Genomic DNA, 26745 nt, shown 5'->3' on the forward strand with positions numbered 1-26745 from the left:
GTATATTCACAATATAAAAAGAGTTGAAATACAATTTTGATAAATTTTTTAAAACTGATCATATATGTAGGTGCTAAGTTGAGTAGGTTTTATTCTACAGAGAGAAGTTTCGTATGAGAATTTCATTTTTTTTCCTGCTTCTTACTGTACATATAAAATTAGTTCGTAATTTGTCAACGTCATCGCAAAACCTTTAAAATTAATTTCATTCTCATTTCAACGTATTCGCTGTCCACAAACATTTTCTTAAAGAAACCTACAGCCTGCACATTATCACATAACACTTAGTCGTTACCATAATGCGCAAATGTCACATTTACGATGTATGATTTTCATTTTAAAAATAATGCGAGTTATATTTCAAAAAAAAAATCCAAATATTTAAACTGTCTTGTAATTTTTTTTTTTTTTTAAACACGATGATACAGTTTGATAGATTTGAAAATACCTTTGTTGAGAAAGGAAGCTAATGCCTATCAGCGTAGGCAGGTACATGGTATGGATGTAAAGATCTCGACCCAAGTAAGTAAATCGCGATTTTATCGATCCGACTCTTCGATTTTTTCGGATCGGATCGATAATCGCGATGTAAATCGATGCTGTAAAATACATATAATGAATGATGATGGGTTGGTGGACTCAAATCAACTGTGATAAATTTGTAAACTATTTGAACATTTTGACAAAAAAAAAATTCAAAAATCGCAATTCCCCGATTTCGTATTGATCCACCCAGATTTTTTCATAAAAAAATCGATTCGGATTGAATAGGGATCGTTATATCCCTGGTACATGGATTTTTTTATGTTATAATTTTATACGATCAAAAATTAAAGACAAATTTATTGGTGATCTGCGGAACCGTTTGGGGGGGAGAGGTGTAATTCAGAGGGGTCCAAGATGGTCAAAACGTAAAAACCCTTTTATAGAAGCAATATTTGTTGTAAACAACTTTTTTTTCTCGACAAAATGCAAAACCCCAATACTTTAATCAGCCTGTATATTTTTGAAATTTTTTTTGATAAATCCTCCAGTTCAAGTAGGAAGATTTTCAAGAACGGAAATGGAAACTGGAAGAATGAACTGAATGAAGGCATTTCAAGTTTTGAGATGAGCTTTGATTCTCGATCTCGTTTGCATCGTCAAAATATTGTGAAAAATAGCTTCAAATTTTATCAACGTTCTTTAAAATTTTTTCGACATAGGTCTGCTTCCAATGAAGATGGAAGTTGAAGAGTAGAAGGGACGGAAATGTTGAAATTTCACTGTCATCATGCGCTTTACATAAAAATATATGTTTCAAATTCTTTATAATATCACGAATTTGATGAACTTGCTCTCGATCAGGATTCTTCTGTAGGCTTATTTTGAGCTGACAAATAAGTATGACCCTACATCATGATAATTCATTAGTGCGTCAAAGTGAAGAACTCATCATAAAGTTGAAATTTGTTTTGTACCGCGACCACGAGTAAGTACATATTATTATCAACACAGACAGCTAAAAAACTAAATTAATATATTTTTACTGTTCAACAATTTACAACGAGACGGACAGTTTTAATGATGATAATCTTACATGATATGGTACAAAATTATTAAAAATCATTATTGATTATGTTAAAACGCAAAATAAAAATATAATAAAAACAATGAACATTTTTAAAAGTTACTAAACATATTTGATAGGTATTCTTATTTAGTATTGCTAACAATTGAAGTCATGGAAGTACCGAAAAATTCAAATATAGCATTTTAGGTAACGTTAATTTCGGAAACTGAAATTTTCACAAAATATCGAAAAAACTGATATTTAAAATCCCAACTAACGACATACATTATGTCAGATATGTATTAAGTAAATAAAATTTCATTTAAAATAAATATCTACGGCCGAGTGAATTTCCTCTCACTACATTAATATACAATTGCATCAAGCAACATGGCAGAAAAATAGATTAAAATCAACTTGAAAATTCAGGTTAAAACAATACGAATGCAATGTTTAAATTGAAACATTTTATAATTGAAATGTTACATAAATCACACAGCCGTAATCTAAGAAAAAAACCGAGTAAGTATAAAAATTTAGAGGCTTTTCGACATTAAAATTACAAATCGATCATCAAGTTGTAAAAAAAAGAAGAGAAAACAGCCACGAGTGAAAACTCGGATCTACCGGGAAAAAATCCCGTCAATAGTCAAACCTATTTGTAATTACGAGTACGAAGTTTTGTTCGTAAGTTATTTACATACGTTTCAAGAACGCAAAATAAATCGTAAATGCAATAAAAATCATTACATGCGAAAAATAAAAATAAAGGACGTATCCGAACCAACATTGATTAAAGCAATACAAAAAAATCAACGAATTTTCGAATGGCACCATAAATAACAATGTTCAACAAAAATCCTGAATCGCTCAATGTACAGCATTCTTGTTGGTTTAACGTAGAAATAATAAAGACAGTTGATTTTTATCCAATTGGTACATCATTTGATATCAAAATTCATTGATACATCGATATTTTTTTCTCGTTTGTTTTCCAACTGGAGAAATACTTGGAAATCCTAACAGATGTAGGCCTTGATTTAGCGTTTTCATTAGTGCACTCTTTCACAATCAGGGTCACTGTACTGAGAATACTCTGCAAAACATAAATTAGTTGAAATGAAATTTGGAAATGTAAATTTACTCAAAATTATAATGAACATTTTTTTTTTTAATTACGAAAATTTTCTTACATCTTTCTCCCAAGTGATAGGTATACCGAGCATTTCGTGAACAGTTTTCTTTGTAGCAAAAATATTCTTCATATCTTCCATTATAGGATATTTTGGAAGAAGATCGGCGAACGGCAGAGCATAATCTTGAGAAACCGCGACAGATCTCCTAAATTTTGACACGTTTAATAGAAATCTCAAAGAGTTTACGGACATACTGGGGCATATAAACCACAAACCTGCACATTTCCCAAAGCACCAATCCTAAAGAATAAATATCAGCCATTTTAAATCCTTCGAATGAATGAATAGTTTCGTTCACTATTTCAGGAGCCGCATATCTGGGCGTGCCAACTCTCAAATCCATTTTGGGGTCAAATTTTTCACTCCTAAAACGCGAGTCATTAACACGAATTCGATTCGAATTAGGTACGTATATATTTCATTGATCGATCTACTCACTCCATGAGCGCAACTTCAAAATCACAAATCACACATTCTCCTGCCTCGTTAACCAAGAAATTTTTCGACGTAATGTTACGGTGGACGATCGAAGGTCGCGTACAAGTTCCACGAATTTCTTTGTGTAAAATTTGAACTCCATTTGTGGCTGATCGAGCTAAAGTGAGGAATTCCATATCATTCAGGCAATGTTTTTTAATATAATCGTGAAGAGATCCATTTGGACAGTAATACGTAAAAGTAGCTCGTAATCCATCTTTCAAATGATCTGAGCCAATTAAACCTGCGACGAAAAATACGGAATTGAAAATTTATCATCAATAAAATGTAGGTGAATAACGTTCGAATACGAACCTAGAACATTTACGTGATTAAGTCCAGTAGCATAAATGGATTTTTCACGGGCCCACTGTTCTTCTTCACAAGTTGTAAAGGTTTTCATCACTATTCTATCTTCTTTCCAGATAACGATCCATTTTTCGCTGAATCTACCTTTACCGAGAAATTGTTCTTTTCTCACTTCACGCCCGATTGTTCTTCTTGTCTATCAATGCGCAAAAAATAGCTCGTGAAATACTATAGATAATTAGATATATCACATCAGAAAAAATAATGTCACAATTTACCAAAAGTGATTGACCATCGCCAGAACCAGACGAATGCGAAAAATTATGAAGGTTATTATTGCATTTTGACGGTTCTTTATTGCTCAGTTTAGTTAAACCTTTGCGAGATCCATTATTCTTTCTGTACCTAAGAAATTTATGAAATTAAAAACGCGTAATAATTATTCATAACATGTCACTCATCGCTCTTCGCTGAAACTAGGAGACTTACTTGTAAAACAGAAACATAATACTGATAATTACAGCAACAGTAAAAACGATGGAGAACGCGATTACAGCTGTGGAAAGATTCACCTCCAAAAGGGTCGGTGGTGTTATTTTAGTCCTGGGTTTGTACTCAGAGAGCAGATTTTTGTTACATAAGTCAGTGAAATTACAGCATTTAATACTTCGGTAATTTTCAGAAGGAACACGATCTCCCTCGCATTGAAGTGTAGATTGTTCATCGGGTCCAAGACATCCTGCGTCATACACTGGTTCATAATCATTAATATCTGGATTAAATACCTCTTCCACAGCAGCATAACACTGAGCTCCTTCTTTAAGTCTGCATGTTGAATTCTCTTCCTCTTCACCAGGGCAACTGATACAGTAGCAAATTATGCCCGTGTAGTTTCGAGAATCTGCAATCAAATGATTGTTTACACTGGTTCTGGTTACATAGCTGCACCCGAAAAGTATGTAAAATGGAACTTACAAGGAGGTATTTTCATCTTTCACAATGATTTACACCACTTCGGTACTCTTAAACTATTAAAACACATAATACACCGCCATTTCCAGGTTGTGGAATCTCGAAATCGATGTGTGCGCGTATGTATGATTATAATATTTACCAACAAAAAAAGCAAGCGATTGATTTTTTTTCACGCTGTTAACAAGACGTTATTCGACATTCGTTCATTGTGTTTATTTCGGTTGTTCACTGTCGTTCGTTGACGCCGCGACCGTGCGCGACCGCGAGCGACGCCGACGTGAGTTGATTTGGTTGCGTATCGCAAGAGTGAAGGAGGAAGGATGAAAATTAAAATAACATAATAAGTTAATAACGCACCAAGTACGCGGACAAAAATTAAAAGTGTTTCAAATAATACATACGCAGCTACACATGAAAGAAAGGCGCGGACTTGGTCGGTTGGGGTCTTCTGGGGGCTGGGGCTGACGATTGAAGGCAGTGAAGGCCATATTCCTTCTATTTTCCTTGAATAAAAGCCAAAAGGTCGATGGTGAAGGCCCTCAGACCTCAAGGTACAAAATTTTATTCACTCCTACCCTACGTCCTACCCCTCCTTCTTAAGAATTTTTCTCTTCCTTCCTATTTTTTTACAGACTCGGATTCTTGAATGCGAGTTGTGCAATTCATTTCTGTTTTTGCTTTTTTATTCAATGGCGCAAAATTGCAAAAATAAATCAACGTGGACCGGAACAAAACTAGAGCCAGAGGTTTTTTGCGGGGAAGGAGGTGGATGAATGAAAATTTGCTCACTAGTGTGAGAAAAAAAATTTGCGGAATAAAATTACGAGTTTTTAAAGTGAAATAAAGGATAAAAATGACAATTTTGCGAATTGTTAGGTAATTAGGCTATAATACTCACATTAAGGGCATTAGTTATGAAAATTAAAGAATTGTCATTTTTTTTGAATTTATGGAAGTTTCAAATATATGTAACTTTTTTTAATCTAGAAAATAGATAGAAATTGGCTTGACCAAAGCGAGGGCAAAAGCTTTTGAAAATTTATGTTTCAAGAGGTATGTAAAAAAACAGCGTTTTTTTGTTGGAAAGTGTGTTTTTTTTTGTTTAAAAATTTAAACATTTCTCAAAATTTGAATAGGTACATATTCTTGATGGATTTTAAAAATAAAAGTTCAATTTTGAAAAAAAAACACCGAGGTCCAAGCGAAGCGAGGGAAAAAGATATTACAAATTTGTACTTCGAGAGGTAAAGTAAAAACAATGTATTTTTGAGTATATGGAAAAGGGGTTTCCTCGGCCGGAGGCCCTTTTTCCGCACTTTGGTGATTTGAGTTCCTTGAAGTCTTGGCGTCTTGGCTACCTTTGGTGTGCGTTTCAGTTCATGATCTTGTTCCTAGAGCAAGCTACACAATGTTTTATTCATATCTCTTTGAATAAAACACCTCAATTGGTGTACCATCATACCGTAGGTACGTGTTACAGACTACAGTTTCATAAAAATTGATCTGGAGGTGAAAGGAAGCCTCCTACAAAAATTTCAAGTATACAAAGTTGTAGAGATAATTACATTTCCAATCGACGTAATGTCGTTAGTTTTTTCCTAAAATGCTTTGTTCTTGATTTATATCACGTAAAAGATGAATGCAAATAAAAATCGAAATCAGCTTCATGGAAAAAATTGATCTGGAGGTGAAAGGAAGCATCCTACGAAAATTTCATGTGCACAAAGTTGTAGAGAATTGAATTTTCAATCGACATAATGTCGTTAGTTTTTTTCTAAAAATGCTTAGTTTTCGATTTAATCACGTTAATGGAAGAAGGACCTCCGACGCGATATTTCAAATTCAAATCTCATTTTTTCGATAAATTATTTGGCAGGTGATGGTCAACACTTGTTGCCGAATGCTGACGCTGACACTTCAAATAAAAAAAAAAACCACCTATCTCAAATCAATACGTTGAGTAGTTTTTAATTGGCAACAAAAGTAAAATTTTAAACGCGTTTTTCTCAAAGCTAGGGTTTTCCCGTTCCTTTTTTCCGAGGGAGCCCTTCTTCCATCAGGTCCTTCAATTTTAGAATTTGAATAATGTACGAGTAGATAATTAAAAATTTCAATTCTGAAATAAAAGAAAAACAACCAGTTCCGAGCGAAGCGGGGGAAAAGGCTTGAAAAAATTCATGTTTAAAGAAAGTGAAAAATGAAATAGTATTTTTTCTTTTTGGTTTAATTCAAAGTTTAACCAACATACGGCCCTGGAAGCCGCTTGGTGTCTCAAGAAGATAGTCAAGGCCCCTGGCAAGTGGCAATGGCAATCAGCAGGTAAAATCAGCGACCCATCAGAATCAGACCAGTCCGTCCCAAAGGATCAAAGGAATGGCGAGGAATATACTCAATACTGCCTTGTCACTTTCATTCATTAGTCACTTTGACTTTCTCTAGGTATATGTAGTTTTTTCAATTTCAACATTACCATTCTTGATTCTAATTTTCTAATCAACTTTTGAAACAAAAATGTTTAAAAAGAAATTCAATAAAATTAATAAAATGTAGGAAAATAAATTCCGAAATTTTTTTTAAAAAATCAAAAATGAAAATAAAATATATTGATTTTTAAATCTTTGATATAAATTAATTAAAAATAATATGTAAGCGTGAGAGACTGAGAGGAGAGTTGAGAGGAAAGAGGTTGAAAAAGTTTAAATTAAATCGAAAACAGGCACTTAAAAGTCCATGGCTCCATGTCCATGTTCAAATTGAAGTTGAAAAATTAAAGTTAAAAATTAATAGGTAGGTACCTACATACATTATGATAAAAATTTTAAATTTGTCAAAAAATGGAAATGAATGAAAACCGGGCCATATTTATGAACGTTACTTAGCAATTGCTTGGCTAAGTAGCGGATTTCTTTTCAATTTTTCTAGCAAACGAATTGAAAATTTCATATTTTTAAAATAATATATGAATACTTTAAGATCCAATCTCTCAATTTAACGATAGATCCACTTTTAAAAATTCAATCATGACTGGAAAATTAACTTTGAAAATCATTACTTAGCCAAGCAATTGCTAAGTAACGTCTATAAATATGGCCCTAAAATCTCATCAAGCTCTCAAGTTAGTCTCAAGTATAGACACTGGACCCGCAGGCCGCAGGTCCGGCAGGTCCAGCGACCAGTCACCAGTGTTTATACTTTATAGTATAGTCTCAACCAGGGTTGTACAAAAACGTGTTTTTTTTGAAAAAAACAAAAAAAAACGTTTTTTTTTGTTTAAAACGTTTTTTTTGTTTTAAAACAGTTTGTTTCTCGTGTTTGAAACTATTCATTTGTTTTGGGTTCACCAGACATCAATTTTTGAGATGTGTTTGTGACGTCATAAAAACGCTATAAAGCTCAAGAAATATTGAAAAATTGGAATCAAAACACAAAATTTGTCTCTAAAAATACAGTTGGTTCAATTTCACCTTTTTTAAACAAAAAACTAAAAAAAACGTGATTTTTTAAGGAAATTGGAGTTGAAAAAAAACACGTTTAAAACAAAAAAAAACACAGTTTTAAACGGCTTTTTTGTTTAAAACATCGCTCTGTTTTTTTTTCACTTGTTTTAAACGTGTTTTAAACATGTTTAAAACATTTTTGTTTTAAACATGTACAACCCTGGTCTCAACTTACTCAAGTCTAGTTTTGAAAAAAAAAAAAAAAAAATATTATTCATGTTCCATACTTAAATAAAACTAGAAATTACACGCGTAATTACCATAAATTACAAAGTAAATTACCGTATGTATCATTTTGGCAACCTTGCACACATTTTTATGCTAATTAATTAATGGCAACACGGTGCAGTGTGGAACAACTCAACGCGGCTTTTGATCTTTCCTTTCGTGATTTTTTGAAAAATTTTGCTCGAAGTTGAAGTTTCTACCAAGTTGTGCGGTGCTATTAAGTTTTCACGGTCGGCTTTGTGTAAGTAATAATATTATGTAACTCGTGAATGACTGTAAGTTGTTTTAAAAATCGAATTATGAAGGTAATCAGTGTGAAAAAAATTTTAGTGCTTGACTAAAAATGTTTTAAATTCCATTAGTAGAATTTTGTAATTTCGTATATCAGCACAACCAACCATGATGCCAATGGCTTCCTTGGGGTCTGTGGCGTCCATGCCACAAGAGTTGACTTACATCACTACTGACAGCTTCTTTATTAAAGTATGGGGTATTGTTGAAAAAGATAAGGCTGATTTTGTAAGAGACGTGATCGATGTGTACGTTCCGAAATTAGCGGAAGGCGTTGGTCATCTTCGCAGCCTATCGGAATTGGTACCCGGCAAAGTAGTTTTGGCAATTCATAGCGGTCAGTTTCATCGTGCCGAAGTAATGCAAATTCATGGCACGAAAGTTGTCGTATTTTTTATCGACTTGGGTGTATTGACCTCTGTCGATGCGAACGAAATACGTCTAGCTGACGGTGTGTTCAACTCGATCCCACGTACCGGCTTCGCCGAAGATTTTATTCTGCACGGAACAATTGCGAGAAGAGCATGGACGAACCAAGATACAGAAATGGTTAATGTGCTGTTGAGGCACTGTACCGAAATCAATCTAACCGGTGTTATTGGCGACAAACGAACTATTCAAGTTACGCTATCCTTAAACAACCAGCCGAAAGTGAATTTGAGCCATTTTCTCATTGAGGGTGGATTAGCTGATGCTATAGCCGAAGACCAGCTCACGAACTTGATACGTGCCAAGTATGGTAAAACGACTGCATCTTCGACGAATCAAAATCAGTTCGCTGTACCGCCGCCTAGTATTCCCAGCCTTCCAGTTCCGTCCTCTTTCACCGTACCTCAACAAACACAGATTCGTGGTCCTAGCATATCATCTGCTTACGCCAATGACTCGTTGCAAGCACCCGTATCGAATTCGCACCCATATCAGAAGATCAGAGGGCTCAAACCGATTCAGAATATTCAATCGGTTGCTGCAGTACAGAACTACACCTATTCTAACTTACCGGTTGATTCAGCTCACGATGTTATTGTTTCCAGCGTTATCGATGGGATGAAAGCTTTCACCATTCAGTTGAAGGTATTTAAATATTTTTACTTTATTCTTTTGAAGTTTCATGATTATTATTAGTGTGTTCTCTTCCTATTGCAGAAATCTAGCGATGTCGATTTACCTAAGTTGATGGCGAAAATCAACGATATTCGACTAGTACCTTTCACCGAACAAATAGGGCCTGGAGCTTTATGTTTGGGTAGATTTACTCAGGACAATAGTCTTTGCCGTGCAGTCGTTTCTAATGTGTCAGCTGAAGGAGCTAGTTTGTACTTTGTGGACTTCGGAAACACGGATTTCGTTCCTTTCAATGAGATTTATAGAATACCCCCCGAGTAAGTCTAATCAACTTGAATTGCCTTCATTTGTGTGACGCGTTATCTAAATTGTTCTTTCAATGTTTCAGATTTTTGCAACAGCCTACTATGGCAATACGTTTTGGATTAACAGACGTGACGAGTACCTCTCTCGACTCTGAAGAAGCTCGTACTATATTCTCCAATTTAGTCTTACACGAAGATCTTGCTTTGAGATTGAAGGTTCTTAAATCTCTTGTACCTTCGCAGCAGTGTTGCGATTTATTCATCGTCACGAATGGCAAATGCATCAACATCAAAAATAAAATTCTCGATAAAATGAAACTTATGAAACCTGTGGAGTATAAAAAGACCCTTTTCAAGAAGTTAGTATTTGAAATTTCTTACTTGCATATTTTTATTTCATTCGGTGAAATGTATCCGTTTGATCGCAGTTGTAATTTTAATCATGATAATATTCATTACCTTCATTCAGATAATGTTTATCGATCATGTGTTAATCAATGAATCGAATTCGTTCGTGAGATATGAATTCCAAATTTCACGTTTTTCCGAGAATTTTGATGCTACATTTGCGAAATGACTTGAAATTCTTATTTGGTTCCTTTCTATCAGAATTTTATTAATTAGTTCCATTCCTTTTTTTACAGGAACCAAGTACATGACGTTATCGTTACATTTGCTGAGTCGCCCTTTCGATTCTTTGTTCAATTAGAAGTGAATCAGGGAATTTTAGATTTGGTAATGCAATGCGTCAGAGATTATTGCAATAATGCTGAAAATAAAGAGGTTCTGTACGTCGAAGATGTAGTTGAAAATATGGCGGTTTGCGCGCCTTATGAAGACAATACGTACTATCGTGGCATAATAGTCGATGAACCTGATGGCGAAGGAAATATCACCGTCTTTTACGTAGATTATGGAAATCACGATACTGTAAGTAAGCAGTTGATTTATATATTATTCGTTTACTGGAGTTTTCACCATTGCAATTATTTTCTTAGGTTCACTACAGTAAATTACGCATCATGAATAACGAGATGATGTCCCAGTTTCCGACGCAAGCTGTCGAATGTCGTTTAGATATAGATTCGGCTCTTGTAAATAATGAAGAACTCACCAATATGTTTATCGAAATGGCGGATGGTGGAAATTTCAAAATGACCGTCAAGAATATCTTACCCGCTCATGTCCTGCTAGTCGATTTAGTTGATTCAAAAGGGTTGAACCTTGGCGAATGTCTGATGGAGACTTTCGGCGTGAAATCTAGTGCATACGCAGCTCCTCCGAAAGCCCCGTTACAGAAATCATCGTCAGGTAAATTTTGTATTGATCGATACGGGGGCGTTTATTTATGACGTATATTCTTAATTTATGTTTCATTTTTCAGGTAACTGGAGAGAGAAAAACAGTTCCACTATGGAAGGCGATTTTTCTTCTTTGTAAGTTATGAATGCTTCGACCGCGAACTGTTACTTGTTTTTAGATTTTAATCTCTTCTTGTATTTTCAGTCGCGATGAAAGAGCACGAGGTGATCCTCGCGATGATAGATTACGCTCGGATTCGAATTCCAACCACTTTCGTTCTAGTCACGACGATCGCGTTAGGGGTAGAAATTTCGAACCGAAACGCAGAGATTCAGATGGTGTCGATACTACCGACGAAGCAGCTAAAAAATCTGATTTCTGGGGACGCGAAAAAGGTTCAAAAGGCGACAGTGCTGAAGCTTGGCGTCACGACAAATTCAACGGTGATGGACGTGATCGTAACGATAGAGGTTCCTATCGTAAACGTGACGATGAAAACGATTCGTGGAACGCACGGAATAACCAAGACGACAGCAAAAGTGGCGGTGGGGAACGAAGATTCGAAAGAGGTGGTCGTTCCAGAGATTGGGAAAACAAAGCAGACGACGACGAATTCGGCGGCGAAAAATCTAGAAGAGACGGCGGATTTGGAGGTAGACGCGAGGAAGACGGCTTTCGAAATAGACGCGAAGATGGTGGATTTCGAGGTAGACGCGAAGATGGCGGTAGTGATTTTGGTGGTCGCCCACCAAGACGTGACGATAATGACCGACCACCCCGAAGAGATAATAGGTCTAACGATAACGCTTGGGATAACAAGAATGCTAATAGTTGGGATAATAATAAAGAAAATAAGACTGATGATGCCTGGGGTAGTAACGAGCGAACAAATGATTCCGGCTGGGGATCTCAAAATAACCAAAGCAACGATCGAGGCGGTAAACGCGATTTCGGCAATGATCGAGGTGGTAGTTTTGGAGATGATAGCCGTGGAAGAAAAGATGGCGGATTTAGACGAAGAGATGATAACTTTTCTTCCAACTCTGACACCAGAGGGCCCAGAAAATGGGATAACGACTTCGGTTCCAGGTAAATCATAGTGAAGCTCATCTTTTTCCTACTGGGCGATAAAAATTATTCTAATATACGTGGTTTTTGTTTCATATGGATGTGTTGTAGAGATACTGTTACTCTATTGGATGGATTCGAAAAAGGTGCTCAGATAGTCGATGTTGAATATCAATCCGGCCATCAAATCGATTCTGTTATAAGCTGGTTTGTTAATCCTGTAAACTTCTACCTCATACCGAGTGATGACGCCGATTTTAGAAATTTGATGGAGCAAATCCAATCTGAATACCCTACTAGAAAAACGTTGAATACGAATGAACTATCTCCCAACGATTACGTCGTTGCTCGTGATAAAGATAATGTTATATATCGTGCCACAGTTTTACGTACCAGTCCCCGAGGTACGATTTACATATCTGTGTTCTTAAAACTACGAAGTTGAAATTGAAAACGTAAACATTGATTGATTGTTTTTTTTCGCGTGTTTTTGTTTTCAGGAGTCGTAGTAACATTTGTCGATTATGGAAACACCGAAACTGTTGGCAAAAATCAAGTGTGGGCGATAAACCCTGATCATTGCTTAATTCCAAAACAAGCCACGCTCTGTAGTTTACAAAACATCGCATCGAACGACGAAAATGGTGTATGGAAAGCGACCTCAGAATACGACAATTATTTCGGCAAAGATAGGTTTAAAGCTACTCTAATCGAAAACGTCCAACAAGACGGTTCCACGATTTGGATGGTCAATTTAACCGATCCAGATGGTCAAGATGTTGCTGATCAATTGGTCGCCAATAACTTAGCTCTACGAAAAGTTGTACTATCTAGTGAGTGTTTTGTATTTCTTCTAGGAATGATTGATTTTCTGAATGAATGCGAATTTGTTTTAAATTTATTTAGGCGAAGAGCTGTACGATTTTAATCTGTTCGTTAATCAAAAGATTTCCGTGTTCACGGGCGCCGTTGTGTCGTCAAAAAAATTCTTCGTTCATATTGAACCTGATAAAGCCGACCATATTGGAACATCTATTCAAGAATTGTCTGATAACCCGGCGGTCTGTTAATTTCGTTTTTATCCTCAATTTTCTGTCTGATTGATGTCAAATCAAACTTAGTATTGAGGGACATTTTTTCTAATTGTTTTTTTTTTTTTTTTTTTTTTTAGAATTTGATTGCCTTACCTGCGGAAAACATTGTCACTGGAGGATTTTGTTTGGCTCCGTCTTCAGATGAAGCGCTTTACAGGGCTTTAATTTTGAACGTCAACTCCGAAGAAAAACAAGTCCACGTTTTATTCATCGATTACGGTGATGAAACCGATGTTTCATTTGATATGGTATAGTTATTTTGTCAGTCGATTTTTTCGTTTACTGTAATCTGAATATTTGTAATATTTTTTGTTTGTATTTTTACAGCTTAAAATACTACCAGATTATTTGAAGACGTACAATCCTCAAGCTGTGCAGTGTTGCTTATACGATTCTGAATCATTTACAAACGACGAAGATTTCATTCAAAATATCGACGAGAAAGATTTCATCATTAAAGTGATGAAAGTTCAAGATAATGTGTAAGTTGGATAGAAACGAATGCGTCACAGTTCATTATCTGTGAGATGAAAAAAAAAGTATTTCTACCATTCCTTGTATTATTTATTTCAGGCTGCACGTGAAATTATTTGACGTTGAAGGCAAGGCTCTTCCCTATCCAGTTGAAAGTGATGAAACTGTTCCAGTCGTATGCTGTGCACCTGTACTACGACCTTTGGAAAATGTAGTTGTTAGTTCGGTGACATCTGAGAAAGCCTTCTTACAGCGACCTGCCGACCAATATGCGGTGAATGAGCTGAACAATAGACTATTCGAGAAATACGACAAAGAAGCCGAACAAGATAAAGTCGACGTCGAAGAAGGAAAATTTTACGTAGCGAAATCTGGTCAATTCGAAGCTTGGTATAGGTAAGCTAAAAAAATGATCTTTTGTAGGAAATTAAGGGGAAAGTATAAGAGAGGGGCAATTCTGTTTCAAAAATTTTTAAATTTTTTTTTGGAATGTGGGAACAATAAAAATGAGGGTGGAATGATGTTTTGATTTTTCGAAATCCGAGATTCGATATAGTGGAAATACACTGCGTAAAAACTTTCTGTTGAATCGTAAAATGAAGTATAAAAATCTGAATGTCTTTGCATTTTTTCTATCCTAACGAAAGAGAGATGTGATGGCATTTTTATAACCTCCGATTTGTTGTGTTTGCAGATGTAAATTATTGGAACCAGGGTCGGATAAAATTTTCTTCATCGATTACGGTAATACGGAACCGATCGAAGGTTTGCTAGCAATCAGACCTTTAGACGAAGAATTCTGCAATGTACCTGCATGCTGTTTCGCCGTGTCGACGGATGCTGATATTTCAGCCGAATCAACGGAGACTTTGATGACCGCCATACAAGACATCGTATTCAAAGCCGTTACAAAAAACACTTCTACGGATGCGAGTCCGAATGTCGAATTATTCGCCGATTTATATACTGAAGAAGGTGGTGTTACCAAAACGTTCGCCGATTACGTTGTCGAATTGAATTGCGGTTCCAAACGTTCCAGCGAACCGATAACGATTTACAACGCGTTCGAGAATTGGAAACCTAACGAGTCGAGAAATGTAGTCGTAAGCGCTGTCGGTTCTCCGACTAATTTCTATGTGATGTTACGAGAAGATGTCGATAAATTGACTAAATTACAAGAAGATCTAGAAAGCGCTCTGAAAACCGTGCTGCCATTGGTCGGTGATACTGATACGTTGTGTGCAGCCAAGTCAGTCCACGATAACAGATGGTACCGATGTTATCAATCTAATAACCTAGCCGTTGATTGCGGATTAGTCATACAGCCATCGGAATTTAAAAAACTGCCCGGTAAATTTACCGTCAATCGTGATAAATTTGTTGTCGAATGTCGACTAGACGTCTCTTCGCCGACGTCGGAATGGCATACAGATACGATTACTAATTTCAAGGACTTGGTTAAACCCGAAAACGAGCTGGTAGCAAAATTAGATGCGATTACGGATGGTAAAATGGTAATCGATTTAATATCGAACGGTACCAGCGTCACTGAATTGTTGCTGAACGAAGGTCTAGTCAAATACCAAGCCTACGAAGTGAACATCCCGCACGCTGTCTCACTGAGTGAGTTCTATATCCATGATCCGGCGAACGAAGACGAATTGCAAGATTTATTGGATAAAATGGAAGAAAGCGAAGAAATTTGGGAGAAGGTTGTTCCAGAAAAAGGCCAGATAGTCGCCGCCAAATTCCCTGAAGACAACCAATGGTATCGAGCTGAAGTTATCAGCGTTGAGGACGGCGAAATTAACGTCTCGTTTATCGACTACGGTAATCAATCAGTTTGCACCGAATTCCGTGCGTTACCCGAAGAATTAAGTCAAAAACCGAAATTTGCGATGCGCTGTAGCGCCCACCCACTACCTGAAAATGCGGACGAGTTGAAAGATAAATTTGTTGAATTCGTCAACGAACACACCGAAGACCTGTACAAAGTATACTATTTGAGTCGTCACCAAGATCCTCTGTTAGTGATGTTATACTTTGGTGAAGAAATTATCGACAAGTATTTGGTAGAAAGCTCCGAACCTGAACCGCAGCGTCCTTCGTTAGAATTTAAAACCGTATCCGTCGTGCATGTGAATTCGCCTTCGAGTTTTTACGTTCAAACGGAAACGCCTTTATTGGATGAACTGGACGATCTTTTGGGTGCGATCGGAAATGGTGACGCGCCTCTCGTCGAAAATATGACCGTGGGTACGTTGTATGCGGCCAAGTTTCTCGATGACGGAGTATGGTATCGCGCCAAAGCGATTTCTAGTAAAGAAGTACTTTTTATCGATTTTGGTAACACGTCTGTCGTCGAAGAAGTACGCGAATTATCCGAAGATGTTGCCATGATACCGTTTTTGGCGAAACACTGCGCTTTCAAATCGCCACCCGGATTGGACGAATGGCCGCAAGTAGCCACCGAACGATTCAACGAACTTACCTGCAACGGCGACGCTGTCTTTGCGATGGATATCGTCGAAGAAGGCAACCCGGCTTTCGTACAGTTGATCGATAACGGACTTAGCGTAATCGACGAACTGTACACGCTATGTAAAGCCGAACTAACCGCTCCGGCTAATGAAAACGAGAAACCATCTGTTATTATCAGCTACGTAACCGATTTGAGCGAATTTTGGATTCAAGATACAACGCCGGCCTTGGACGAACTATGTGACGAGTTGACCAACGTCGAAACATTCGACCCTATCGAAATATCGGCCGTCGAACCGGATACCGTTGTAGCTGCGCTATTCAACGAAGATGGCGTATGGTATCGCGCCAAAGTATTGCAGAAATCAGACGAAAGTTGCAAAGTTCTGTTCATTGATTACGGTAACGAATCCGATGTCACGCAGGTTAAAGCCCTTCCAGAAGACTTGGCCGGTATGCCGGCGTTCGCTACTCGATGTCGTTTGTCCGCATTGCCCAACGATGCGGCCACCAACTGGCCATCGGCTGTGCTCGACAAACTCAAAGAATTCGAAAATGGTGACACGTTCGTTGTGATGAATAAGGAAGTTAAAGATGAGATCACCTATGTATCGCTACAATCCGAAGCAGCTACCGAATTAGGCCAGCAGCTGATTGAATTGCGCGATCAGCTTATTAACCAAGAAAACCCGCAACAACCTAGTACTACCGATGACGTAACCGACGAAATTCCCGAGGATCAACAACAGACCGCTGACGATGTAGTTCCCAAAGCTGAAGAAGTAGAACCCGAATCCGTCGTAACCCAGAATGAATCAGAAACTCAGCAGTCTCCGAATAGTACCTGCGTTGTGACCGAAGCTGTCTCCGAATCGGAATCCCACCTACAAAACGATGCCGCCCAAGTGGAACACGTTCAGAATACCATTCAGAGCAATAATGAATCTGATGATGTCGAATCGCAGAAAATCGAACCAGTCGTCGGCGAAGTGGTATCTGCTCTGGACGAAGATCATAACACAAGTAAAATCGATTCGGTCGACGAAAATAAAGGTGAGTCGTAGGGTTTTTACAGATTATTTCAGCATGAGTTTTTTTTTCTCTATTAGATTATGTGTGTAGATGTACTTTTAGAGAATAATTTCTGTGTTCTCAAAGTAATTAAGTCATACTAAGACTTCGATGTCTATATATAATGAGTTTTTATTCTACGATAAATATTCTATTATCTACTCTAATCTACATTCAACTTTCTTCTGTGAATCTATTAATCGTAAAGATATATTTGAGGATGAGTGAAAAAAGGGCATCTAGCATGCGATGCAATACGCGAGTGATATTTTAATATTACGATGATGGCAAATAAATGAAAGAATTGATCGTAATTCAAATGCCAAAGCAATATTATATTTTTCTTTAAACAGAAATATGTTATTCAAAGATTTTCTATTTGTTTGAATGTTGGGGTATGTTTCTCTCTGTTATCTTCGTTGTTTTTGTGTGTCTTTATGTTTTTCTTTCTGTGTGTTTTTTTCTAAATGTTTTATTATTTAAGTATAATTATGAGATTATCATATTTTGATAATTTTTTGAAATATGCAATTGTATGTTCACGCATACCAACATTATGCGTATAGTTCTTCCTTGAAACTATAATATCGAATTCATGTGAGCGACATTTGTCCCTCATCGATGTGGATTTTTATTGGTATAGTATTTTATGTGGGCGTAATGATATCGTACGATAATACGGATTTGGTTTGGGCATATTTTGTTTTGTAGAGGTTGGGCGGGGTGGAATGTGAGTGGTATGTTGAATTTACCGCATCTTGAAAACATGGGTTGGGATTTTATTTGTATCGTAGGTACCTACACTGTGTCTGTCTTTTGAGTGGTTTGTGGTGCGAAAGGATGAGAATGAAATAGAGTACGATTTGGTGATAGACATTTGATGTCTTTTTGAAAAAAAAAAAAAAACGCTGGAATCGTTCAAAGTGCCATAAATTGAACCATGTTTTATGTAGTCTGCAATTTGTGTTTAGTACAAAATTACCGATAAAAATGAAGTCATTTTCGAATTACCGTCGTCGTACATTTAATTTAAAATTGAAAAAAAATAACGATCGTCGAAAAATCGTAAATTTTTTGAGTGCATTTGAAAAAATTCAATTGATTTCGAAACACCGTGATTAAAAATGTGATGCAAGTAGGAAAGCCTTTTTGAAGGCTGGCCCTTGATGAGATTTTTATCTAAGTAGATCATAACTCATAATTAAGATGTTAATACTTTTTTTTTACTGTTTTTATTTTTGTTTAATTTTTTTTTTTTAAATATCGTTCAATTAGCACTGATTATTTTTTTGTTATCATATAAGATAACTGTAGGTAACTACCTATCTACCTACGCTAAAGGGATTTATTCTAATGTATTTTTTGTTGAATAAATCGTTGTGATTTTTCAATTTTTTTTAAACATAATTTCTTTACGTAGCGTGTTTTCAGCGCCAAATAATACACACAGTCGCATTGGATAAAGTTGAATTTAATAATAAATTAAAGTTTCGTAATTTCGATAATTTAATTTTCGAGATACAGTTTTTTTCCCCTTTTTTTTCGCGGTTAAAACAGAAAAAAGTTCTCGAGTTTTTAATTTTTATTAAAAAAGTTCACGTGTGTTACGAGTGGATGTGATGTGATAAGGTGTGTGCTCGTTGTATGGATGGTGTAAGTATTTCAATGGCAAATGATCGGAGATTTTTTCACAGTTGTGTCAACGGTGGGTTCAATTTTTTTTTTAAAATTAAGGTGTCGTCCTGGTTTTCATTGGTCGAATGAGCTTGTGATTGATGAAAATTGCAGGTTGTGTTTCCATTTTGTATATTGCATGTTGAAAATGTAGGGATACGTGCTCATGTTTTTGTAATCTTCGTGTTCTATTAGGGTAGCGAAATATTCGCATTATATTGGTACGGTAGTTTTCCAATGAAATCGACCATGTTCAAAGTTGCATGGAGATTTCAATCGACTTCTGCCGATAGAAATCGATAATGTTGAAAAAAATCGATTTCATTTGCATGTATTTAGGTTTGTTTTTCAATTGAATGGTGAAAATTTCATTTTTTTTTTTTTACTGGCATTGATTCTTTTTTTAGAAATTGAGTGCATGAGATCGATCACTTAACAATAGCTATCGCCTCCAAGATGGTATCATATAAAATTTACTGTCAAAAGTGAATGATATAACGTCAATCATTTTTAAATTCTAGTTTGTTTCAAATTTGAAATTGGAATCGATTTTATATTTTTGTAAATGAATAATTGATGCAAACATCGCTGCGTAGAAATAATAAATCGATGCACAGTTTTGAGGTGCACGTCTGAATCGAAATACGAGTACATTTCAGGTAGATGATTTCGACCTATAGCAGACGTTACCTATATGTATGCTCAATTGCTCAACGAATCAGACACATTTGATAATCAAAAAGATTAGATAATTACTATTAGACCTACCTGAAGTGTACGTACTTCAAACGAATTATGCACCTTTTGCAAAATTCGGATACCTACAATTACCTACATACATACGTACAACTGGTTATAGTTGCAAAAAAAACAGTGCAAAGAACGTCAAAAATGTTGCCAATCTGTTAAATTGAAGGAACAGATTGAATTAGCTCAATCACATTCTGCGAACGAGTTCTTGGCCTCAATTGGTAGTACGTGAATGTATTTTTAAAATTTTGATGAATTTCGATGAGATGATTTTCTACAATGAGAAAATCGATTTTTTCAAAATTAATCGAGAAGAAATTTCTTTCAAAAACCATCGAAAGTTACGAATATTTTACAATGATAAGCATAGAAATACTTTTGATATTTTCAGTGAAGAATTCATTTTGTCTCGTGTCGAGTGTCTTCAATCGTGAACTTTTCTCTAATTTTGGACATAATCAATAAAAATACAGGGTGTTCCAGAATAACCTTTCACATTTGTTTTTTTTATTACTCTGAGAGAAAAATGTTTACAAAAATTCTTTTACAACCAAAATGAAGTAGAAATATGCCGTTTTTAGACCGTATATTTGAGTTTTCATTAAAAATGAAGTTTTAAAAATTTTTCCATCGAGATATTTTCCTTCATTTTTGACACATTCAACCAAACATTTTTTCAAATTATTGAACACTTCTCTTCCAATCAGTTGCGACTCATGAACCTAGAAGCTGTTTCAGAGTCCTAGATTTATCTCGATACACTTTTGACTTGGAATAACTCCATAAAAAAAAATCGCAGGCTGAAAAGTCAGGGGATCAAGGTGGCCATTAAATTTCTGGTTCAACACGTCGACCATAACAAAATTATTTGATGACCGAAGTGCTCACGCGCTAAACATATGTGTACATCCCTGGTAGTTCCAACATGTTGGAAGGAAGTAAGTAACTCTATTACATCGCGTCTGTCTTTTAGTTTGGAACAAGAAACTCGTTTAACATTTTGCCTTACCCCTCACCGTTACTGTTTCGTTAAACACACATGGTCCCACTATACCGAATTTAGCCACGCCCAACCAAACAGTCAACTTGGCGGAGGTTTAGATGTTTCTCAAGTATTATCAACTGATTCTTTGTACACTAGAAGCGCACATTCCAATTATTCACTTCACCATTTAGATAAAAATGAGCTTCGTTACTGATGAGTAAGGAGTAAAGAGTTACAGGAACCTTTATTTTTAAAAAAGGCCTTCACAGTAAAAGCACACTGTACAGCCATCTACTTCTCCAGGGCAAAAAATAACTATTGAAACATAATTCGGCATGCTTTGGCTACCTAGAACCGCCTTTACCACTCCCCTAGCTCCACTTGAACACAGATCAGTGGTTACCAAAATGTGAAAGGTTATTCTGGAACACCCTGTATATCATTTCTTTTTTAAGAAAGCGAATTAAGCTGAGAAAAATATAAAAAGTTTGCTTTCTAAAATTCTATATCCTGAAAGGAATACCATCGTGTTATTAAGCAGAATATTCATGGGTGTAAAAAATTGAAAACGTCGTCCATTCATCGAACTGCACGTTCCGCATTGACGATGTGAACTAGAATTACACGTATACAGAGATTCTCATTCACGGATTGGGAATGCTCATTTGTAGTATATAGGTTGCATGAATGAAATGTGTTGGATGGTAGGGCCGTAGCAATGCGTAAAAAACCACGGAGATGAAGAATTGGATCGATGAAGTGTAAATTTTCAACTTGAAATTGAAAATAGAAAAAATTTATGCACGTTGGAAACTAGAAAAAATTGACGTTTTCCTAGCTATTTTTTCATTTTGTGATTGAGAAAAAATTAGTACCTTACTCCCATACTTCTTCATTCTTCGCTACGGCCCTACTTTTAGCTCCTGGGTCAATGGATTTTTTTTGTGTATCTAATGTAGATAACTGGTGGTGGAGAGATTTGGAAGCTCGTTGGTTTTTTTTTTTGAAATCATGTCTTGAAAATGTAACTTACACTCGAACGAATTTATTTATTTTTTCAGAACTACTCGCCAACGAAGTAAGCGATGTCGCTGGTACAGATGTCACCGATGGTTCTATCTTGACTGTCGGTAAATCCGAAGAACAGACTACAGCTCCTGAAACCGTTCCGACAACAAGTGATGAAAAAATCGAATTTGATTATGAAAGTGTAATCGAACCATCCTCCGAAAATGATACCATCATTCAATCGACAGTCGCTAGTTTTCCGTCTTCTATCGAAGAATTAGTCTATTTAACCGAACAATCATCTGAGAAAGACGCCGTGCAACCATCGTCCAATGTTGAACAATTAATCGATAATGAGCCTATCGACGAACAAGAAGATCTCTCCAATGATGCTGCTTCGAATTCACAAAACGATAGCGATCAGCCTAGTCTTTCGCCAGTAGCTGAGAAAGTAATCGATTGTAAATCTGACGCCGAATCAGAACGTCTTATCGATGACCCTCAAGTGATCCAGAACGACGAGACTGTCACCGTAACAGAAAGCCCCATCGATGTCGATACACGTTCAAACGATAATTCCGTCCAGCAAGTTCCAAGCCTATTGTCCTGCGCCAGAAAAGTAGTCGATAATGAAATTATTGCTGATGCGGAGAAAGTCGACGATTCCGGTACTAGTCTAAATAATTCGGACACTTCTCTCGTTGAAAATAACACTCACCAAAGTTTTGATGAAAATATCGCCACCTGCGAAGATCTTTTTGAAGTGACCGAAGTCACGCTCGAATCTCCTGCAGTCGAAAATCATGCTGAGGTGGCGATTCCTGAAGAAAGAACAGATGCCGATGTAGCTTGTGAAATCGACCCGACTATTGTCGAAGAAATAACTACCAAAGAAGACAACTCCGAGTACATAACACTTTCGCTATCCAAATCTGTCGTATCCGAAGTAGACGACCTCATCTGCAAAACCGAAACCACCCTGGCAGAAACATCGAACGTGGTAGACTCTATTCAAGTCGACAATACGATTCCTGACTCAAATGTACTCGAAGATGTCCAAGCTGACGAAAAACAAGTCGATGATGATGTTACCGCTGAATTTGATATTTCATCCGATTCGTCGTCGCCTGTGAAAATCAGCGACGAAGTCTCGGAGAAAATTTCAACGAGCGAAGATATCGTGTCTGAACAGGAAACGCTTTCGTCCGAATTAAATACCTCATCCGAAATTGCCTGTGATGATGAAATCAAAGACGAACAGGATGCCAACGACGAAGAAATTGTGACAAACGAAGATGTAGTATCTAAGCAAGAAGCGTTTTTACCTGAATCTAATGCGGCGTCCAAAATCACCGGCGATATAGAAATCGAAGACGAACAGCATGCCAAGAATGTTTCCAAAGTTGATGGCTCGTCTGAGAATTTAAAACAAGTACTCGACGATACCGAAATCATTTGCCAACCAACGGAATCCAGCGATCCTGCTGAATCGGAGGACGCCGTAGATAGCGAAACCGTTTCCGATGAAAGTTCCCACACGATAGAACCTTCCGAAAACGATATATCTGTCGATTCACCGACGACGTCGACGTCAAATACCGCCGAATTAGACCCCGAGCCTATTGTTGAAAACAGCGAAGAATCTAAACTCTGTGACGCCGATATGATAGAAAGCCCCTTCGAAAGTCCGAGAAGTCTGGAAGATAGTAAATCTGAAAGCGTTTATTTATCGATGGAAGAGGATGCGGAGAATGATGGCGAAAAAGGAAGCTTAGACGTGTCTCTCGGTAGCTGTAGCACCTTCGTCGGTGGAATTGAATCGGAATCATTGCTTTTAAACGATGCTACCGAAAATAAGGTAAGTTCATCGAATTTGTTGTTATACTTATGTAGTTTTATAGATTTCAGTAGGTTTTCTACGTGGGGAAATTGAAAAATTTTGAAAATGACTGAGTGTACATATAATTTTCACCAAATATTCGCACTTTTGCACGATCTTGCCAATTTTTAATCAACTAATGCTACATTTAGCACATAATAAGTCAAGGTTTCCAGTTTAATTGCGTCCAAATTTTAAAAAATTTTACAACTTTTTTGAAGTTTGGAATTTTGAAAATGTCCTACTTGTTTCCAGTTGTGAGACAATAAAAAGTTGGAGTATTTTTTTTTTTCGAAAGTATTTCTCAATGTATTTTTCACTCTCATGCTAATTTTTTTAGTCTTTTTCGAGTGATGGAACTTACCTAAACGATCATAGAACCGTGCTTTTGAAAATATTTTTTTACCTGGACGAGACTGGGTTTTCGGTCGAGTTTTTCTTTCCGCATTATATTTGGATTCAACGAGTTGAATTACCCTAATTTCAATTTTAAATACTTAATTATTTCTCATCCGCGGTGATGTAATCGAATTTCGATTACTTCACTAAAATAATCACATAAATAATAAATTAAATATTAGGCAGCTTAGGATATTGGAAATGAACCAGATTGGTATGTTTTTCGGGAGTGCTCAACTTTCCACCTTTTCACAACATCTCTCAACGAGTCTAGTTTAAAATCTGTATTTTTGGACATTCGTTGGAGACAAAATTCCATACTTACACCGAGATTTTGGTGAACTTCAGTCGCCTCAAATCAATTTTTATTCTTCAGAAGTAGGTAATAATGTTTTGTTTTTTGTTCCAGGAAGAAGAATCCGAACCGAAGACGAAAGAAACACCAGCGACCGTCGCTGCTGCGGAAGTATCGCCTGAAAAATCCAAATCGCGTCACCGCAGCATTGTCATTACTCCGACGAGGAAATTGGTGAGCGGCGTCGATTACAGCGTGACTTGCGTTGAAAATCCAGGCAGTTTCTACGTGCAGCGTGTAACGGATAAGAAATTCATCCAGTCGTTGGTAAAACACCTGGTAGAAGCCCACAAAAAGAAGAACATTGTTTCCGATGTGGAAATCGGTTCGATGTACGGCGCTGCAATTGGAAATTCATTGTTTCGAGTACGAGTTCTGGACTCAGATCCGAATAGCAGCTATCACGTATGTTGTCTGGATTATGGCAATACGGTCTACGTCAAAGAATTATTCGAGTTAACTTTCGAATTGAAAGCCCCCTCGCCGTTTGCGACACGTTGCGGTTTACCTTTGCCAGCTCATTTGAACGTGTGGCCTTTGGACGTCGCTATTCATTTCGAAGAAATCACGTTATTAAACAACCCGGTCTTCAAGGTAGAACACGTCGTTCCGACAGAAGAAAACGCGGAAATTCAAATGGTCAATTTGACCAATGAAGAATTCGACGTATGGCAGATAATGAAAGAAATGTGCGTCAAGTACGAAGAAGACGATGTCATCGAAGAAGTTAAGAGTACATAGCTAAGATCAATGTGTAATTCGATCTATCGTTTATTCGAAATATTATTCTTGTATTGTCTAGTTTTTCTTATTATTATACTGGTCTTTGTTTTGTACAGTTCCAAACTGGTGTTTTTTTTTAATCGTTTCGTAAAAGTTTACTTATTCATTATTGTATATACATAAAGCTGTAAAATTATTGATTCATATGTCGATGTTATATCACGCGTTATAATCTCACAAGATGTAATTGTTACTTTGGACTGGTTTTAAAAACGTATCAATATTGTTATTCTTGAAAAGTCTTCTTTTTTTTTTTTTTTTTTTCTCTCTGTGAATTATAGTCAGTAATCAGAAATTCGAATAATTCGTTGGAAAAAATTTCATTTCGAGTTTTTTGTCGATAATTTTGAGTAGAGACTCGTTTATTGTGGTATAATGAAGACTCGTAGTTTTAATTACGTTAAATATACATATGGTTATTTCTCGGTTGTTTTTATTAGATTTATATATCTTTATTTTTTTTTCATTTTTTTAAAAAATTGTGCATCTTTATTTTTACCGGTTTTTTTGTGTAAGTTAACTTTATCTTGTAATGTTGGATTTTTTTCACGTTTAGTATATTGATTAAGAAAGATGAAACGATGTGACCATTTATACTTATGTTGTTTTTAAAAATTTAATATAGGATTTTTCCCCATTTTTTGTAATTTTATTTACCGCATACCGAATAATACTCCCTTGATTAACTGCAATTAGTGATAGACTTGGGCTGAGTAGAAGAATCGAAGAAATTTGGCGCTGTGATAGCCTACTTGAGAAGCAAAATATGTAGGATCTGTTGTGATTTCGGCGTGGATCTGCGTATTGCGATGGGTTGATTAGATTCATAGAAGTGATTCTAGATAGCGACGTTGTTCAGTTCCGGAAAAAAAAAAAACGAAGATCAGACATCAGAGATAGTTGGAAATTACCTATACTATCACTTTGCGTTGGAGAAATATTTTCTTTGAGAAAACGAAAAAACGATGCAGTGGTTTTCGACATGAAGCATTACACTGTGGATCAATTCGACTTCAAGTATGTATAACAGTATTACAGCTTGGTCATGTTAGAGTTCTTTAGTTGGTAAAGTTGTATTCCTCAAAGGATTCGAATCCAGAAAATTAAACGAGAGTAGGGTGTAGGAGGGGAATAGAAAGTACAAATGTTTTTGCTTCAAGAAATTATTCGGTTTTAAAAATTTTTAATCTGGTCAATTTTGTCTGCTTGAAAGGAGTCTAGTTCTGATCTCACTCAGTGGGAAAATTATCTGATTTCAGAAATGTCAATAATAAGTGAATTGTCTAGAGTCTTTCTCGATTTAAAAAAATAGTAGGGAATGTGGTGAAACGAATTCAACAGGGGTGTACTCATCTAATTATACTTAAAAGCTCACGTCAGGTCTTTATCTACTAGTTTTCAATCCGAGGATGATCGGAATTTAGAATCTGAAAAATATGTCCAAATTTTGAATGTGAATTTTGAGAGGATGGGGCAAGGGAATCTGAGTAATATTGCTCTAGGGCAGATTTGAGCTTCTAAGTTATT

The 26745-nt window shown here is 36.4% G+C and overlaps 2 protein-coding genes across 2 annotated transcripts; one reads left to right on the forward strand and one right to left on the reverse strand.

Annotated features, from left to right (window-relative positions):
• Positions 1–1500: 1500 nt before the first annotated feature.
• Positions 1501–4696, reverse strand: LOC135839907 (bone morphogenetic protein receptor type-1B-like). Its single transcript, XM_065356159.1, has 8 exons — positions 4510–4696; positions 4024–4435; positions 3813–3939; positions 3541–3730; positions 3187–3469; positions 2964–3113; positions 2746–2893; positions 1501–2648 (listed from the first exon to the last, which is right to left on the reverse strand). The coding sequence occupies exons 1-8, from the start codon at positions 4523–4525 to the stop codon at positions 2511–2513; spliced, it is 1464 nt and encodes a 487-aa protein (XP_065212231.1). The 5' UTR covers positions 4526–4696; the 3' UTR covers positions 1501–2510.
• Positions 4697–8360: 3664 nt separating this feature from the next.
• LOC135841364 (maternal protein tudor-like) lies at positions 8361–25855 on the forward strand. Its single transcript, XM_065358300.1, has 16 exons — positions 8361–9599; positions 9672–9907; positions 9979–10254; positions 10540–10825; positions 10894–11206; positions 11280–11331; positions 11402–12286; positions 12377–12669; positions 12766–13098; positions 13172–13326; positions 13437–13607; positions 13687–13841; positions 13933–14229; positions 14528–17367; positions 21856–23660; positions 24490–25855. The coding sequence occupies exons 1-16, from the start codon at positions 8634–8636 to the stop codon at positions 25174–25176; spliced, it is 9750 nt and encodes a 3249-aa protein (XP_065214372.1). The 5' UTR covers positions 8361–8633; the 3' UTR covers positions 25177–25855.
• The last annotated feature ends 890 nt before the right edge of the window (positions 25856–26745 follow it).

The sequence above is a fragment of the Planococcus citri genome, chromosome 3 (genome assembly GCF_950023065.1).
Source record: "Planococcus citri chromosome 3, ihPlaCitr1.1, whole genome shotgun sequence".
In the NCBI taxonomy this organism is placed as follows: Eukaryota; Metazoa; Arthropoda; class Insecta; order Hemiptera; family Pseudococcidae; genus Planococcus; species Planococcus citri.

What these genes read in the sequence shown, in the direction of transcription:
- LOC135839907 (XM_065356159.1), bottom strand. An exon ending in GCGATGGTCAATCACTTTTG is followed by an intron (nt 3,731 to 3,812) that starts GTAAATTGTGAC and finishes GCGCATTGATAG; the next exon opens with ACAAGAAGAACAATCGGGCG. An exon ending in TAATCACGTAAATGTTCTAG is followed by an intron (nt 3,470 to 3,540) that starts GTTCGTATTCGA and finishes TTTTCGTCGCAG; the next exon opens with GTTTAATTGGCTCAGATCAT.
- LOC135841364 (XM_065358300.1), top strand. Translation starts at nt 8,634, where the DNA reads ATGATGCCAATGGCTTCCTTGGGGTCTGTGGCGTCCATGCCACAAGAG. An exon ending in ATTTATAGAATACCCCCCGA is followed by an intron (nt 9,908 to 9,978) that starts GTAAGTCTAATC and finishes TCAATGTTTCAG; the next exon opens with ATTTTTGCAACAGCCTACTA. An exon ending in GATAACGACTTCGGTTCCAG is followed by an intron (nt 12,287 to 12,376) that starts GTAAATCATAGT and finishes GATGTGTTGTAG; the next exon opens with AGATACTGTTACTCTATTGG.